The sequence below is a fragment of the Rhagoletis pomonella genome, unplaced genomic scaffold (genome assembly GCF_013731165.1).
Source record: "Rhagoletis pomonella isolate Grant_MI unplaced genomic scaffold, Rhpom_1.0 Rhpom_scaffold_00001, whole genome shotgun sequence".
Taxonomy (NCBI): Eukaryota; Metazoa; Arthropoda; class Insecta; order Diptera; family Tephritidae; genus Rhagoletis; species Rhagoletis pomonella.
Genome location: NW_023458555.1, coordinates 109,251,312 through 109,266,808, shown reverse-complemented (window position 1 = coordinate 109,266,808; position 15,497 = coordinate 109,251,312). Strand labels below are relative to the sequence as shown.

Genomic DNA, 15,497 nt, shown 5'->3' with positions numbered 1-15,497 from the left:
TACAGTACAGATATATCAATAAACACGTACGAAAGAAAAGGAACACATACGTTTATAAATAAACATGTACACGACACATTTACAAAACCGACACTCAAGTACACAATACATTGACAAAAACAGTACTAGACTGTCTCGCTTTGATTTCGGAATGCCTACACATTGAGATGTTAGCTTACTATCAATATAGAAGTATTACATATATGAAATAAATAAATAAAAGTATAGAAAATTGTATAATGTTCGGAGAGCAACAGTATCCACAACTGAGTTGAAAGCTGAATTTCAAAGGCTGCATCTGAATCGACTTGAAACAATTGAAAAATTATTATATGATTTTATAATGCAAGCAAAGGGGTGACACTGCTTATCTTCAATTGCTAAAGTTTACGCGTTCACGTACAGGGTCTTCAATTAGACAGAATAGCATCATCGTCGAATTTTCTGATTCCTTTAGAGACGTGTTTAGATAATGAGAGAGCTTTAGACATTCCTAATATTGATATAATAATTCAATTTAAAATCCCAATGATGAGAGCAGGCGGAGCTGCATAACCAGGCGGAGACCATACACACATGATCAGGCATGGGCAGAGAGTTAGCTGGTGCTAAAAGAGCGTAAGCGTCGCGTGTACGTATAAAAGCGAAAGAGCAGGCACACTAACACATTCTCACTTTTAGCTCAAGCTTGTTTGTGTTAGTGCCCTGCATATGATGGAGGTCGTATAATTCTCCACAAATAGAACTCAATGCACAAAAACTGGAATCAATGTCTTTTCTTATTTGCTTGTGAAAGTAGGTTTGACCAAGAGAGAACAGTTATATTTGTGGCAATTTATATTTCTATCAATCAACCAGTAAACAAAATTATTGAGAGAGTTTAATAAAACACACACCAAAAGACTACAATAAAATTCCGTTGATTTTGTGAAGGTTTTACTTCTACCGGGTGTGCAAAGCACACATATGTTTTTTTATTATTATTATTTTTTTTATAAAAATATTGTTAATGCTTTACCCAAATCCATGTAAAACAGTGTCCAATGAGCTATAAAACTGCGTCTTGCTTTCTTTGAATTTAAGCCAAAGCGATGTTTGGCGGTTCGATGTTCTAGAGATGTCAGTTTACAGAAAACATTGATGCATCGATGCATTGACTACTTATACATCGAGTAGAAAATTTTCGATGCAAAACCTCGATATTTTCGATGCATCGGTGTTTTTTGGACATCCCTGCCCGACATACATACATATGTATATATATTTCACAGAACAGCACTGAATTTGGCGGGGCAAATGTTAAAGCTGTTAATGATAAATAACGCAAATTTGTGTTATTTCCCAATTGAATATGAAATAACACAATAAGACCAACTTTTAAACTTAACAATTGAGTAATAAAGCAAAATAGTGCACATATGTATGTAGGTAGTCACCCAGTTACATTTGACGAAAAGTAGTACAAGTTAAATGAACGGATTTGGAGGTCTAAAAATTTTGAAAGTGCCCAGCGTCGCGGCGGTCCGCGCTCGCGTACCTCAACCCCCGCCCCCGCCCTCCTTTGGCAAATATGCACTGGTGGCATTATAACCGTTTAGAAAAAAGAATAATAATAAAATAATGTCCAAGTAATGAGAATTACTGCGCATGGTGTTATTGCATGCACCCCACTCATAAGAAGAAAGATTTTGGCACTGCTTTGTTTGAAAGTTTGCCTATAAATTGTGACAATAAGGTAGCCGAATATCAGAAAATAAAGCGAGAAAGCTGTTTTATTACTTCGCCTGTTTATTACGCCATTCATCCTACCTGCCGCTTGTACCGAGTATACGTTCAAATTTAGAAGTCTGAGAGAAGATAAAATTTTACATATTTTACATCACTATTTCGTACCACATGTTCGCTCCGTCTTCGTAAACGAAATCCACAGGTCGCCTATAGCAAGTGATGATAATGCAGAAATTTTAACTGAAGAAAAAACTCAAAACAATATTCTCTGTGTTATATGCTGCGAACAGGAACGGCAACTTTTGTTTGTTTCATGCCATGGCGGAATTATACCAAGTGAAGTAACTAGAGCGAGAAGAAAGATTTTGACACTGCCTTATATGAAAAATTGTCTTTAAAATTTGTCTATAAGGCAGCCGAATGTCAGAAGATAAAGCGAGAAAGCTTTTTTATGACTTCACCTGTTTTCCAGCAATATTTTCAACATATTAAAAAGCATGCAGACAAAATTCATACAAAAGCGCTATGTCCAATTTGCCGAGCAATTATTAAAGACGACGCTTTCCCTATATTTTGTTAGACTTTTCATAAGTAAAAATATTTGTCTAATTGTATATTTGGAATAAACAAAGTTCTTTTTCCTTCTGTCAGTAAACTGTTTTTGTTACAAATAGTATAAGTAAGCAATGGGAAATAAGGCAAAATTTGTCTTATTTCCAACCTTTATTGGAAATAAAGCAAAACTCAGATTTCGGTATTATTTCCCATTTAAAAGTGAAAAAAGCAAATTTTGAGTTATTGCCGTTTGTGTTATTCCCCAAGCCCCTCCCCTCCAGAAATACACTCGGAGGTTTTCCATTACCTGCCGAGGGACGACCGCTGTTAAGAAAAAACCTTTTATATAGGTTTTTGCGATGTTGCTTTGACCAGGGCTTGAACCCAGGCGTTGTGGAGTGGAAGCGCGCACTGCTTACCACTATACCACAGCGACACCTGATAGTTACTTATAATCACTTATTAAACGATAAAAAATACTGGAAAATTGTGCTATTGAAAACAAAAAAAAAATCCAAATTCAGTTTTTGCTGTTTAATAACACTATGCGACAGTCAAAATCGGGATGGGATGAAACCAACGGGAAATGTTATATCGGTCAAAACCAAGTTATACGTGGCCCGGCGTTTCGCTGGGTCACGTCTAGGAAATATATATATATATATATATAGGGGAAATTGTCACCTTTGGTGGTCTTTTTTTTGACATAACTCGAGAACCACTAGTCCGATATTGCTCAAACAAATTTAAAAAAATTACAGTTCCTTTAATCTGTTAATATAACGTTTTTCTATATACTCAACAGTTTTGCCGGTAAAAATAAATATATGAAGAAAAAAATAATAATTTTTGCCTAATTTATTTTTACGCCGGGACACGTATAACTTCTTTTTTACCGATATAACTTTCCCCGGTAGTTTGAACCCTTCCCGATCACTGACCCCTACCATTTGTCTCACAGTGTAATTGAATATAAGTGACCATTAGATTAAGGTGCAGGGATGGTCTTTTCAAGGATTTTTGTCGAAAGTTCAAGCCTTAATTTAAGCCTAAGTGGAGGGTTCTATCTACTTTTGTTTAATTGCGGTAGGTACTAAAACTTTGCCAGAATGAGATTTTGCTCTTCATTAAATGACTATAAGTGACCATCTGGTCATGGTGCAGGGATGGTATTTTCAGGGATAGTAGTCGAGAGTTCTAGATCTAATTTGAGCCTAAGTAGGAGGTTCTGTAGCTTTTGGTTTCTTTCCTAGGTGTTATAAATTTGTGACAAGGCGCGCGCCACAATCATAGAAGAAGCGCGGCCAAACACTAACATATGTGTAAGCGCGAATCTATTATTATTATTATTATTATTATGTTATCATAATAGTTATTATAATCAATGATTTTTTTATTATTATTTTTTTATTAAAAATGTGAACGAACTGCATTAAATAATGAACGTTATTTCGGGAGAATACCATTGAAAATAGGGTAATTTTTTTCAGGAATTTGGCGGAATTTGCCTTAATATGGTTGGCCTCCATCGCAGCCATCCTCGACATATAGAACAATATACGATGGACCGCATGCAAAAGCTTAGAAAAGAGACTTAAGCGCGTTGTGGCAAACAAAGGTCTTATAATAGAATAACTGCCTTTCAAACCAAACCTTTATACTTCAAGTTATAATTGTTAACCGTTTCAACTTCTCAACGTTGATTAAAAAAAATACTTTGTTTTTATGTTTGATTTGGGCCAAGTTCCTATCTAATTGTTTGTTGGGTTAGAGCTGGTTCGGCCGTTGAGTTAAAAGGGAAATAAATTTCCTTTACACTCCTACGCGTTTCGACGCATGTCGCGCCTTTCTCAGGGAGTCTGTTTTTATTAGAATGACAAAACAATAAACATGAAATACAATAGTTTGAATATTACATTTAACATCGAACTCACATTTAATAATAACAACATTTATATCACAGGAAATAATTTTTACATTAGCACCCATCAATTATTTTGTTTATGCTTTCGCTGACGTCCATTCCTACTTTGAATAACAGCTGTGTAAGCGCTGTTTGTGCTGTCCACATATTCTTTAAAATTCATCGTATTGTTACGCTGCTGCTGTATGCGGAGACTTTCAAATGTCATTCGTCTTCTTTCTCTTCTTTCTACATCTAAGATCATCGTATTCGCGAAGTCAGCTGTGTGTTCGTTGTTGGTCAGGTGTTGGGGCAATGCTGGTGTCATCTTTTTGTTTTTTTGCGTCCATTTCGTGCTCGTGGATTCTTATGCTTATCGCGCTTTTCGTAGTGCCAATGTAGCATTTATTACAGCTTTCGTTTCCTTTGCCTTTGCAATTTATTTAATACACCACATTGCTATGTTGTTCCTTCTGAACTTTGTCTTTTGTTTTTGTATAGATTCTATGCAGTGTGTTATGAGGTTTGTGAGCGTATCTAATTTTCTCATTTCTCAAGATCGACCTATCTCGGCAGCCGGTTCGAAAACGCCCTATCTCAGAAAACTTTTCAACAACGCCCTACTTCAGAATTTTATTGAAGAACAACCTATTTAAGAATTTGATTGAAAAACACTCTATCTCAGAATTTTGTTAAAGAATTCGGGTCAATAACGCCCTATCTCAAACGAAAATGCATTGAAAATAAGCAGAGATAGGGCGCTTTTTAATCGGCAGCTGAGATAGGGCGTTATTCAACCAAATTCTGAGGTAGGGTGTTTTCCAACCAAATTCTGAATTGGAGCGTTCTTGACAAGTTTTCTGAGATAGAACGATGTTGAAAAATTTTGTGAGATAGCGCGTTTTCGAATTGGCTGCCAAGATAGGTCGATCTCAGCCATCGAATTATTCTACGTAGTGTTTGATTGTTTGTTAACCCTGGTATGTATGCTACGCCTATGCACTTTTTTTTGTCTTTTCTGGGTGATTTGGGCGTGGAGTTTTGTTGAGTGTTCCCCCCCATTATCCTTTCTTTTAAGTTGCGCGGGTAGCTATTTCTGAAGAGTATATCGCGTATTTTATTGTTGTTTTCTCTGTTAATTCTTATGTCGCTTATGCTACGTATTTTTTGTATGAGGCTTTTGGCAGTGTTAATTTTTTGTCTCCATGGGTGATTAGAGTGATAGTTTATTACTCTTCCCGATGCAATTGATTTCGTATACCAATTAAAAATTAAGTTGTTCTCATTACGATGTATTTCTATATCTAGGAAGGCCATTTTTTTTTTATATTCTTTCTCTGTTGTGAATTGGCGTCAGTATATCTTCCACGTCTTTGATTTTGACTATTGCTAATATATCATCTACATATTTGTTTGTGTGTTTAATATACATGTCCTTACGTTTTAATTCAGCTATGCTGTCGTGTAATATTTTGTCAAGTACAATGTCTGCTATTGTTTGAGATAGTGGGTTACCCATTGGCATACCATAAATTGGTTGGTAAAAAGTATTGTTGCATATAAAATAATTGTTGTCCCGTAAACAAAAGTCTAGTATTTTCTGAAACTATGTTTTCCCAATTTTTGTGTGATTCTCCAATTTTTGCCGCTTCTGAATAATCTTTTGTATCGCTAGATATATCGGGATATTTATAAATAATGACACGACGTCGAAAGATATCAAGATTTCATCTTCTTCTATGGTGATGTTTTGGAGTTTTTCTTTGAGTTTGTATGAGTTTTTTATGTTATAATCCTCGGATATAATGTTTTATAAAATACTGCCAATAAATTTTGATAATTTGTAGCAAGGAACATTTGTGGAATATGATATCGGTCTGAGAGGTGTATTTGGCTTGTGAATTTTTGGGAGACCATATAGTCTAGGTGCACTCGCAGCCGCATACGTCAACTGTAACTTTTGTTTTACATTGATCTTCTTTTGTTTGTAAACGTCATTAATAATGGCATTGCTTTTTCTTAATAATTTTTGGGTTTGATCATTCCGTATAGTTTTGTACGTTTTCTTGTCACTCAATAATTCACTCAGTTTTGATTTGTAATCCCCTTTATACATCATGACCGTTTTACTGCCTTTGTCTGCGTTCGTTATTATTATTTGGTCTTTGTATTGGTTTATGAATTTTCTGGTATTCATATATGTTTTTAATAAGAATTTTTCTTTTGTGTTGTTGTTGATTTTTTGGAAAACGTAATGATTTTGGCTACAATATTGCTTCTTACCATATTTTTTCTCTGTCGTCTTCGATCTCTTGTATACCTTGTTCTAAATCTGCAATAACTTCGGTAGGTGAAAACATCTTTCTTGAAACAGCAAATCTATTGCCAAGAGAGAGTAGCAACCGATATTCCTGTGACACTTGAATTTCAGTTTTGTTTATGAACCATTTTTCATTATACCTAATGCCAAATTTTGTCGCATTCTTTGAAATCTGATTGTGGAGTTTATTATAATGTGTTTGTTGTGTATCCATTGCGATTTTATTTGAGAATTGTTTTTGGCTTTCAATTATTTTGATGTATTATGGAACGAATTTCCGTCATCCCTTGTCAAATTTGGTTTGGAGACAAACCGGTTTCGGCGTTGTGCCATCTTCAGTGTCATTTTTCGTTCTCCTTATTATTTTCTTAAACTCTCTTTCATGAAGCTTGTTTTGTAGTGTGTCTTGAATGTGTTTCATAGTTGTTGCTATAATTTTAATATTTATGTTGGCTCCTTTAATTTCAAGGTTGAGGACTTTTAAAAGGAATATTTGTTCTCCTTTTTTCAATTCCCGACGAGAGGTGTCATGTTTGAAACCGTGTATGAGTTTTTTCGTTTTTTCCCTGTAAATGCGGTGGTGTAATGCCGTAGTCCTTGCATTGTATTAGAAATTTTAGTCTTTCTTTCTGTTTAGCTGGTTTTTTACCGTTTTTGGTGTACTGTTTGATAGTGAAACATGTTTCGTCGTTGTGTTTTAGTTTAGTATGTTGATAAAAATGCTTCATATTTATTGCTTGGTTATTTTTTGTTGCTTCGGGTTTGCTCACCGATTTTGATATTTTTATGTTTGATTTGGGCCAAGTTGCTATCTGATTGTTGGCTGGGTTAGAGCTGGTTCGGCCGTTGAGTTAAAAGCGAAATAAATTTCATTTACACTCCTACATGTTTCGACGCATTTCGCGCCTTCCTCAGGGAGTCTGTTTTTATTAGAATGACAAAACAATAAACATGAAATACAATTTTGATAATTTGAATATTACATTTAACATCTAACTCCCTTTAATAATAATAACATTTATATCACAGGAAATAAATTTTACATTAGCACCCATCAATTGTTTTGTTTATGCTTTCGCTGACGTTCATTCCTACTTTGAATAACAGCGTTTGTAAGCGCTGTTTGTGCTGTTTTTGTTTGAAAATTTAAGGGTCATACTGTATGTTGAGGCACATCAGTTTCTTGTTTTGAAATTTTGAAATTCCTCTGGAAGTTTAAGTTTTTTAAGATCTTATAATATGCTTTCGAAGCCGCTGAATACATAAGGAGAGTTAGTTTTTCGATCCGGCTCTTACCTTTTTAGATAATACGATAACTAATAAATAAAAACAGAAAAAACCCTTCTTAGAAAAAAATTATTTAATTTTACTTTAGTGATGATATGTATAGCCATAACCTTATCGAACAAAATGAATAATCGCAGAGGATTTTACGTTCATTACTTCTCGAGATATCGGCAAATTATTGAACCTGAATCTAGATGTGTGGCTGATGCCTGTATTTAAAAAATGTACTGCTTTAAAATTTCGGACTTTGGAAATTTTTTCGAGGTGTTGTCGGATATTTTCAACGTCATAAGAAATAATCACATTTTAAAGTTCAATTTCGGGTTTTTTTTTTGTTATTTATTCGTATTATCTAAAAAGGTAAGAGCCGTATCGAAAAAATAACTCTTCTAGTGTATTCAGCGGCCTCGAAAGCATATTATAAGATCTTAAAAAACTTAAACTTCCAGAGGAATTTCGCGTGCGCACGGATTGAAGGACGAATAATTTTAAGCAAAACAAAAATGGACCTGAACGACCTCTAAATTTTATTATTATTTAAATCAAGTTATGTAGTTTAATTTTTTACCAAAAGGAACACAAATTTGCGTGAGCACTGAATAATATTTAAAAAAAAAAAGGATTTCGTGGACCATTCTAATGTACATACATTCATATGTATACAACATTCCGATTCTTTAAAGTTTTTAGATTTTATTTTAATTATAACGTAATACATACCTCTCTGTCAAAATTTATATCAGTTAGTTCTTCAGGTTGTGTTGCATGTCCTCGGGTTAAAGAGTCAAAGTTGTCGCCAATTTCTATTACGGCTGGTCGGTTCATCCAATCACTCAATCTTAGGGACCCCAAAACTGATCGCAGCTCAGAAACCAAACTATAGGTTATATATAAAATATGTATTTGTAAGCCTATATATATACATGAATATTTATAGTATGTTTTATGTTTGATAGAGAGAGAGAAGGTTACGACAGCTGATTATTTTTCCCCATCCTTTTATTATTTTCTTTTTAGAATCACTTTCAAGGTTTTGAAATATATACATATATCTAGGAGCTAGAACGTGAAGTACTTTAAATAGTTTATACTTTGTTATTTTGTATTCAAAACAGGGTTTGAAAAACTGTGTATCAGTTATCAGTGTAAGCCGCTAGTGCATTTATGCATGCAGTGGTAATAATATTATTTATGCAAATTTGATGCTTAATAGCAAGGTGATAGTCAAATTGCTGCTGCCGCGCTTTCTTTGTGCTTTCACAAATTGCTTTAGAACCACAAAGGTTTTTTGTTTTTGTAGCTGTTTCGTGGTGAAAGTCCTTTACGGGGACCAACTATCCCCACAAGAAATTGAGAGCATGGTTACTTTTGCATGCCAAAAGAACGAATATTAGAAAACATTGAAATTGGTCTTAGTACAACATACCAAATGGCTGAAAATTTTTAAAACCGGCCAATAACCACGCCTACATCCCATATAACGGTAATTTAGAGAAATACGAAATCTTCGAAAAATCAGTAAATACCAAAGTTAATTTATCCAAAATTGATGTTTGCAATAATTCTTCAGCACAAAATACGTTTGTGATAAAATTTTGGAAATTATGATCACATATCGTTGGCTTAGTTTGCAAACGTGCTAAGTCCACTTTTTATGTAAATTGAGATTTTGATGCAGTAAGATAGCATAACTGAAAATACATCATTACCAAAAAAGAAAATTACCGTAATGTCGTTTTTACTTGTTGTTATACATTGGTACGCTAAGTCCAAAAAAACCAAACAAAAAATAATATATACACGTCTGTCCGTGTACACGATAACTCGAGATATCTCAACGAAATTTGGTATGTAGGTTGCCCTTTATCCAAGGTAAGTTGGTATTAAAAATGGGCGAATCGGAATTTAACCACGCCCATTTCCGATATAAAGGTATTTTCTAAAAATGCAAAAACTACGATATTTCAGTAAATATTGGATGCAAATTGTTCAAAATTAGTATGTGAAGTAGAAGTTTTGTAAAAAATATTATTATAATTTTTGGAAAATGGGCGTGACCCTGCCCACCTATTATGAAATGCTGTATCTCAGTAGCCCATTCACCAATCTCCACCAAACTCGTTACGAGCCTTATTTAGGGTCTAGCTAAGAAATCTGTTAAAAATCTAATTCACTTAAAATCGATCGCGATAACCACTCAGCAGAAAATAAGATTATCATACATTTTTGGATAATGGGCATGGCGCCGCCCACTTATGACCACAAATGTGTAACTCGGTAACCGATTTATCAATTTCTACCAAACTCGGTGCACTTAATAAACCTGGTACGGAAAAGCAATTCGTTGAAAATTATTCAAATCGGACCAAAATTACATTCGCTTCCCGTATATCTAACGGTCAATTTCAAAAACACGGAAACTCTGATATTTCAATAACTGAAGACGCTAATTTTACTTCAAGTTAATACTTACAACAATCTCTTAACAATAAATAAGACTGCGTGACACCGCCCACTTTATGACTACAAGGTGTATTTCGGTAGCCACTTTAGCGATTTCCACTAAACGTGGTTCAATTATTTCATTGAGTTTAACTCAGGATATTTTTGAAAACGTTTAAAATCGGGAAAAAGCCCCTGCTTACGACAGTATTTGATACGGGTATATAAAGTTCGGTTTCGCCCAAACTTATACCTCTTTACTTGCTTTTAATTATTTTCTTTTATAAATGGTACACAAATTTACGACTTAAAATAGTTATTTTTGTTAATAGCAATGAAATAAAACTGTATTAGGTTATAATTCATTTTAAAATTATAAAATAAACAATTAAATCTTTTAACAATAAAAAATAATGGAAAAAAGGTTGATAGAAAATGTGCTCAGTTAACATTAAAAGAATAAAATCTTAGAGAGAAAGTGTGGTAAGTCCTAAAAGAGCCTATAAGTCTGCAACAGCTTTATTTGGAAATTGGCCGATTATTGGTACTAAAACAAGATGAACTAAGGAATAAAACTGCATTTACAGATTAGAAAAATATTGAAAACAAAAAAAGTTAGACGGTTTTTTTGTCCCTCCTGAAAAAAAAAAATGGACTTAGCACGTTTGCGAACTAAGCCAACGATATATGTATCTCGGTAACCGTTCGACCAATATGTACCAAACTCGGTATGATTATTGTGCTTGCCGCATAACAGCAAAACGCTGAAATTATTTAAATCGGACTAAAATTACGCCCACTTTTTATATAACAGTAAATTTCAGAAATGCTTGAAACTTCGATATTTCGAAATTTAAGGAGGCTAATTTACATAAAATTGATACTAACAACAGTCCCTTGAAAATAAGTAGCATTATTATGGAATTTTCAAAAATGGGCGTGATACCGCCTGCATATAACTACATAAGTTTATCGAAGATGTTTGAAATAGGGATAAATCTACCACTGCTTACCAAGTAGCGGTAGTTTTCGGAATGGTGAAAAAACTATATTTGATACTTGCGCCGGTTATCTAATGTTCGGCTTCGCCTGAACTTAGACTTTTTTACTTGTTTGTTTTACTTTTATTTGGCATTTGGCAAACTTCAAAAAATAAATGATGGCCGACGAATTGAGCGAGCGGTTTTACCTTTAAATATTTGTATCATGTGCGTTTAAAACAAGGTGTTGTTGACAACTCACTGCGGCTATCTTTTAAGGTACTATGTTGTCAAAAAATATAACCAACGATTCAAAATTCATACAAATTTTTTGCAATTTGATTTTATATGATGGTTCTTCTGAGAGCAATGTCAAATTCAATCACACTTTGTTAAATACATTTTGATCTCTACCAAATAATATACTTCTTCTGTAAATATTTTGTGAAGTGTTCCAAGATTCTCTCCGTGCGTGTTCACTGTTGATCATTTGATTTAAATAATTTGTCAAACAATTAATACTCTAGTTTGATCGGAGTTAATATTATCTTCAGTAATTAATCATACTATATTAAAACATAAGCTTATAATAGGAGAGAAATTATTTAGTCTTAATATGCAAACAGCAAAACGACCATCGTTGAGTGCAGACGTATTTTTCGCAGCTCCGTCGCGTTCATAATCATTTTACGTGCGCGATGTGTTTGTGTTTCAATTGTAACTCGCTGTGTGCGAGCGGTGATTTTATTACTTGTGGACTTTGTTCGCAGAAGTTTCATTTAAAATGTGCAAAACTAAATTCCGCTTGCCTCAAAGTAATCAAATCTAATAAAAATCTAATATTCAGATGTCACACCTGCAGCTGTATATCTATTTCGTCCTGCTTGGCTAAGATTAGTAATGCTTTCTGTTCACTAAAAGAAATATAAACTGCTTTTGGAGGACATTCCAACCTGCATAATCCAGAATATCCAAAAAAAAAATTCGAATATATCGCACGTTTATATCGACAATGCTGCTAGCAACATTGCGCCTGGTAATGATACAGCTGATAATAACAATTTGATTATTACGCGTTCAAAAGCTAGGGTCGCTGACCTTAATAAGTCGCCCTTGAACGTTAATTCTTTAACTTCTTTTGCTTCTGCTGCTTCCTCCGCTGGTGCCATTACAACCAGTGTTGCCACTGGAGTTTAGTTTTAGGTACCAAAACGCCTACCAAATCAGTTTCCAAACTACCAAATCTTTGTTCATTATTAAAACGAGATTTCTTGCATGTACAGGGTTTTTTAGCTACACGAATTGGCAGTATAATATTGTTTACAGTATTGGTTAACCATTCATGCTTCGGGCTTTTAAACAAAAGAATTAACGCATTGCGTAAAAAAAACTTTTGTAAAAATGTGATTACCTTTGAGGCTAATTCAATTCATATTAAACATTTTTAATGTTAAAAAAAACAAAATCAGACATTTTATGCATTTCAATAAAACAAAATTCCAAATCTTGTTTCAATTTGCATACTCTCCCCCTTTTTTCTACCAATAAACTCACACTTTGCAAATTGCATATCACCAATTTTTCTTTCAAGACGATAGCCAATTTTTCGTTCAATTTCAACAGATGATCGATCATAGCTTTGGGAATTGAGTTTTTGTTTCTAGAAAATTATGTGCTTAGTAAAATTTAGAAAAAACAAAAAAAAAACTTATACGTGTGAGCAAAGTGAAAGTAATGTTTTCAACATGTAAACGCAAAGTGAACAAATTTTAATGCCAAGTTCGATTGAATTTTCAAAACATTTTTGCCTGCCAAAAGCTTCATCAAACCAACCAAACTACCAAAGGAGAATGAAGCTACCAATTTTGGTCCAATTGGACCAAAACGGCAACGCTGATTACAATTAACGCTCTCACTGCCGACGTTGTTACTGCGTGCTCTGCTAACCCAATAGGCATATGCTCGCCAAGCATGTGCACAGTCAACGAAACTGTGACGCTGTCTCCTCGCAATACTTCTTTGGCTGCTGATAACTCATCGGTTGCTGCGCATGCCATTGGTACTTCGGCTGCTGATAATGATAATCGCTCGGCAACCAATGGTGAATCAACAGAGATTAGTGACAAAAACTCAAATAACAATGCTGCGTGGACTGAAGTGAAAAACAGAAGGTGGAGGAAGCCTTTGGTTGTTGTTGGCTCAAATGATAGCACTGAGCTAAGTGTCGCTGTCCGCAATAAATGGTTACACCTATCATCGTTTGAGCCGAAAGTTAGCGCTGAAGACATAAAGAAATATGTAGCTAAACATGCTGGTATTGATGCTGATTCTCTCTCTTGCTACATGTTGGTTAAAAAGGATGACCCAGTAGACAAACACAAGCGAGTCAATTTCAAACTGGGCGTCTCATCGGTAAATTATCAGAAGCTATTAAGTTCGTCACTATGGCCCGCTAATGTAAGAGTTAGGCCATTTCGTTTTTTTCAAAAGCAAACAGCTCAACAACAACAAATGTGACGATAAACAATTGCCATGAAAATGTCAAATGTAGTGATGTTCTTAACATATACTATCAAAACATTTCGGGATTAAGAACAAAGTCAAATACTATTTATCGCTTTAGCACTGAAGAGTTGTATGATGTAATCGTTATTGTGGAGACCTGGTTAAACGCGGACTTCTATGAAGGCGAATTCTTCGATCTAAACTTATACGACGTGTTTCGCAAAGATCGGGACTCAGCTAAAACTGGCTGCTTGAGAGGAGGCGGAGTTCTTATTGTTGTAAGAAGAAAGTTTCGGGCGTTTTCAGTGAAGCTCAATAGTGACGACTAATTGCTTGACCAATTATGTGTCTGCGTCAAGGGTTCCAAAGCATATGGCTCTTTATATCTAATTACCTCTTATATTCCGACTAACAGTAATTTTGATTTATATAAGGTACATGTGGATAACATAGCTAGTCTAGTGGTAGACAATTTAAATGACGATCATCTTTGTGTGCTGGGTGATTTTAACCTTTGTAACGTTAGATGGTGTAGTAATTCCAATAATTCAGATCTCCTGCATAATAATATAGTTACCAATCACGAAACTTATGTTGTAGATAGCTTGCTAAGCCTAAACATAAAGCAAATTAACTGTTTTCTCAACAATTTAAATAGATTGTTAGACCTGATGTGATAACAGATAATATTAACTTTTTTATATCAAAGTGCATTTCTCCAATTTCCGATGCTGGTATTCATCATATCCCTTTAGATATTAAGCTAAAGTTTTATGAGTTCGCAACAACCTCGCCTATTGATAGAATTGCTTTTAATAGTGCATCCTATGATAGGTTAAATACATCTCTTTTAGATTATAAATGGGATGAGTTATTTTTCGGCCTGGACACTCACGGCTGCTTTCCACTTTTAAGTCAATAATGCACGATTTTTGCTTACACAATATACCTTTAAAAAAGAAGCGCTGTTATAAATCACCCTGGTGCAACAAAGACCTGAAGAAACTAAAAAATCTCAAAAATAGTTATCTAAAAAATTTAAATCATCAAAAAATCATTATTTCTTTGTAAAATACCAGCGTTATCATAAGGAATTTAAATCATTAAATAATCTCCTCTACAAAAACTATATTCGTAGCACCGAACGGAACATTAAAGCTAATCCGAAATCATTTTGGAACTTTGTCAAATCCAAAAAATCATGCGCAAGTATACCTACTTCAGTAATGCTCGATGATAAATTTGCTAGTACTCCTGTTGAAGCGGCTAATTCGTTTGCTGACTTTTTTATGTCAAATTACGTTGCTGATGACGGGCAATCCCCTAACTTCTCTTCTGAAATATCTTCTATTCTCAACTTTGGGGCTCTTTTTATTTCATCGGATGACATTATAAAGGGGATGCTTTCTCTTTAACCTTCTTCGCAAACAGACGCAGATGGGATGTCGGCTAATCTTTAATAAATCGTTATCGTCAGGTATTTTCATAGATGAATGGAAGTTATCTACTATCACACCTTTTTTTAAAAGTGGAAGAAAAAATGACGTTCGGAACCATCGGCCGATCTCGAAACTATCGAACACCTCAAAACTGTTTGAATGTGTCGTTAAGGACAAGCTCTATTTTGCAGTTAAATCTCTAATCTGTTCGAATCAGCATGGGTTTGCGTCAGGCCGCTCGACAATATCTAATCTTACAGTTTTTAGTGAATTTTGTACTTCTTCATTCTCGGCAGGATTCCAAGTCGATTGTGTTTATATCGATTTTTCAAAGGCAT

The 15,497-nt window shown here is 34.4% G+C and overlaps 1 protein-coding gene across 1 annotated transcript in view; it reads right to left on the bottom strand.

Moving 5' to 3' along the window:
* LOC118735196 (peroxidase) overlaps window positions 1–15,497 on the bottom strand; it is a 583,871-nt gene that overhangs the window by 270,444 nt on the left and 297,930 nt on the right. Inside the window, exon 5 of the mRNA XM_036464843.1 lies at window positions 8,514–8,670. Within this exon, the coding sequence (XP_036320736.1) occupies window positions 8,514–8,670 (157 nt within the window). The remainder of the gene's footprint in view (window positions 1–8,513; window positions 8,671–15,497) is intronic.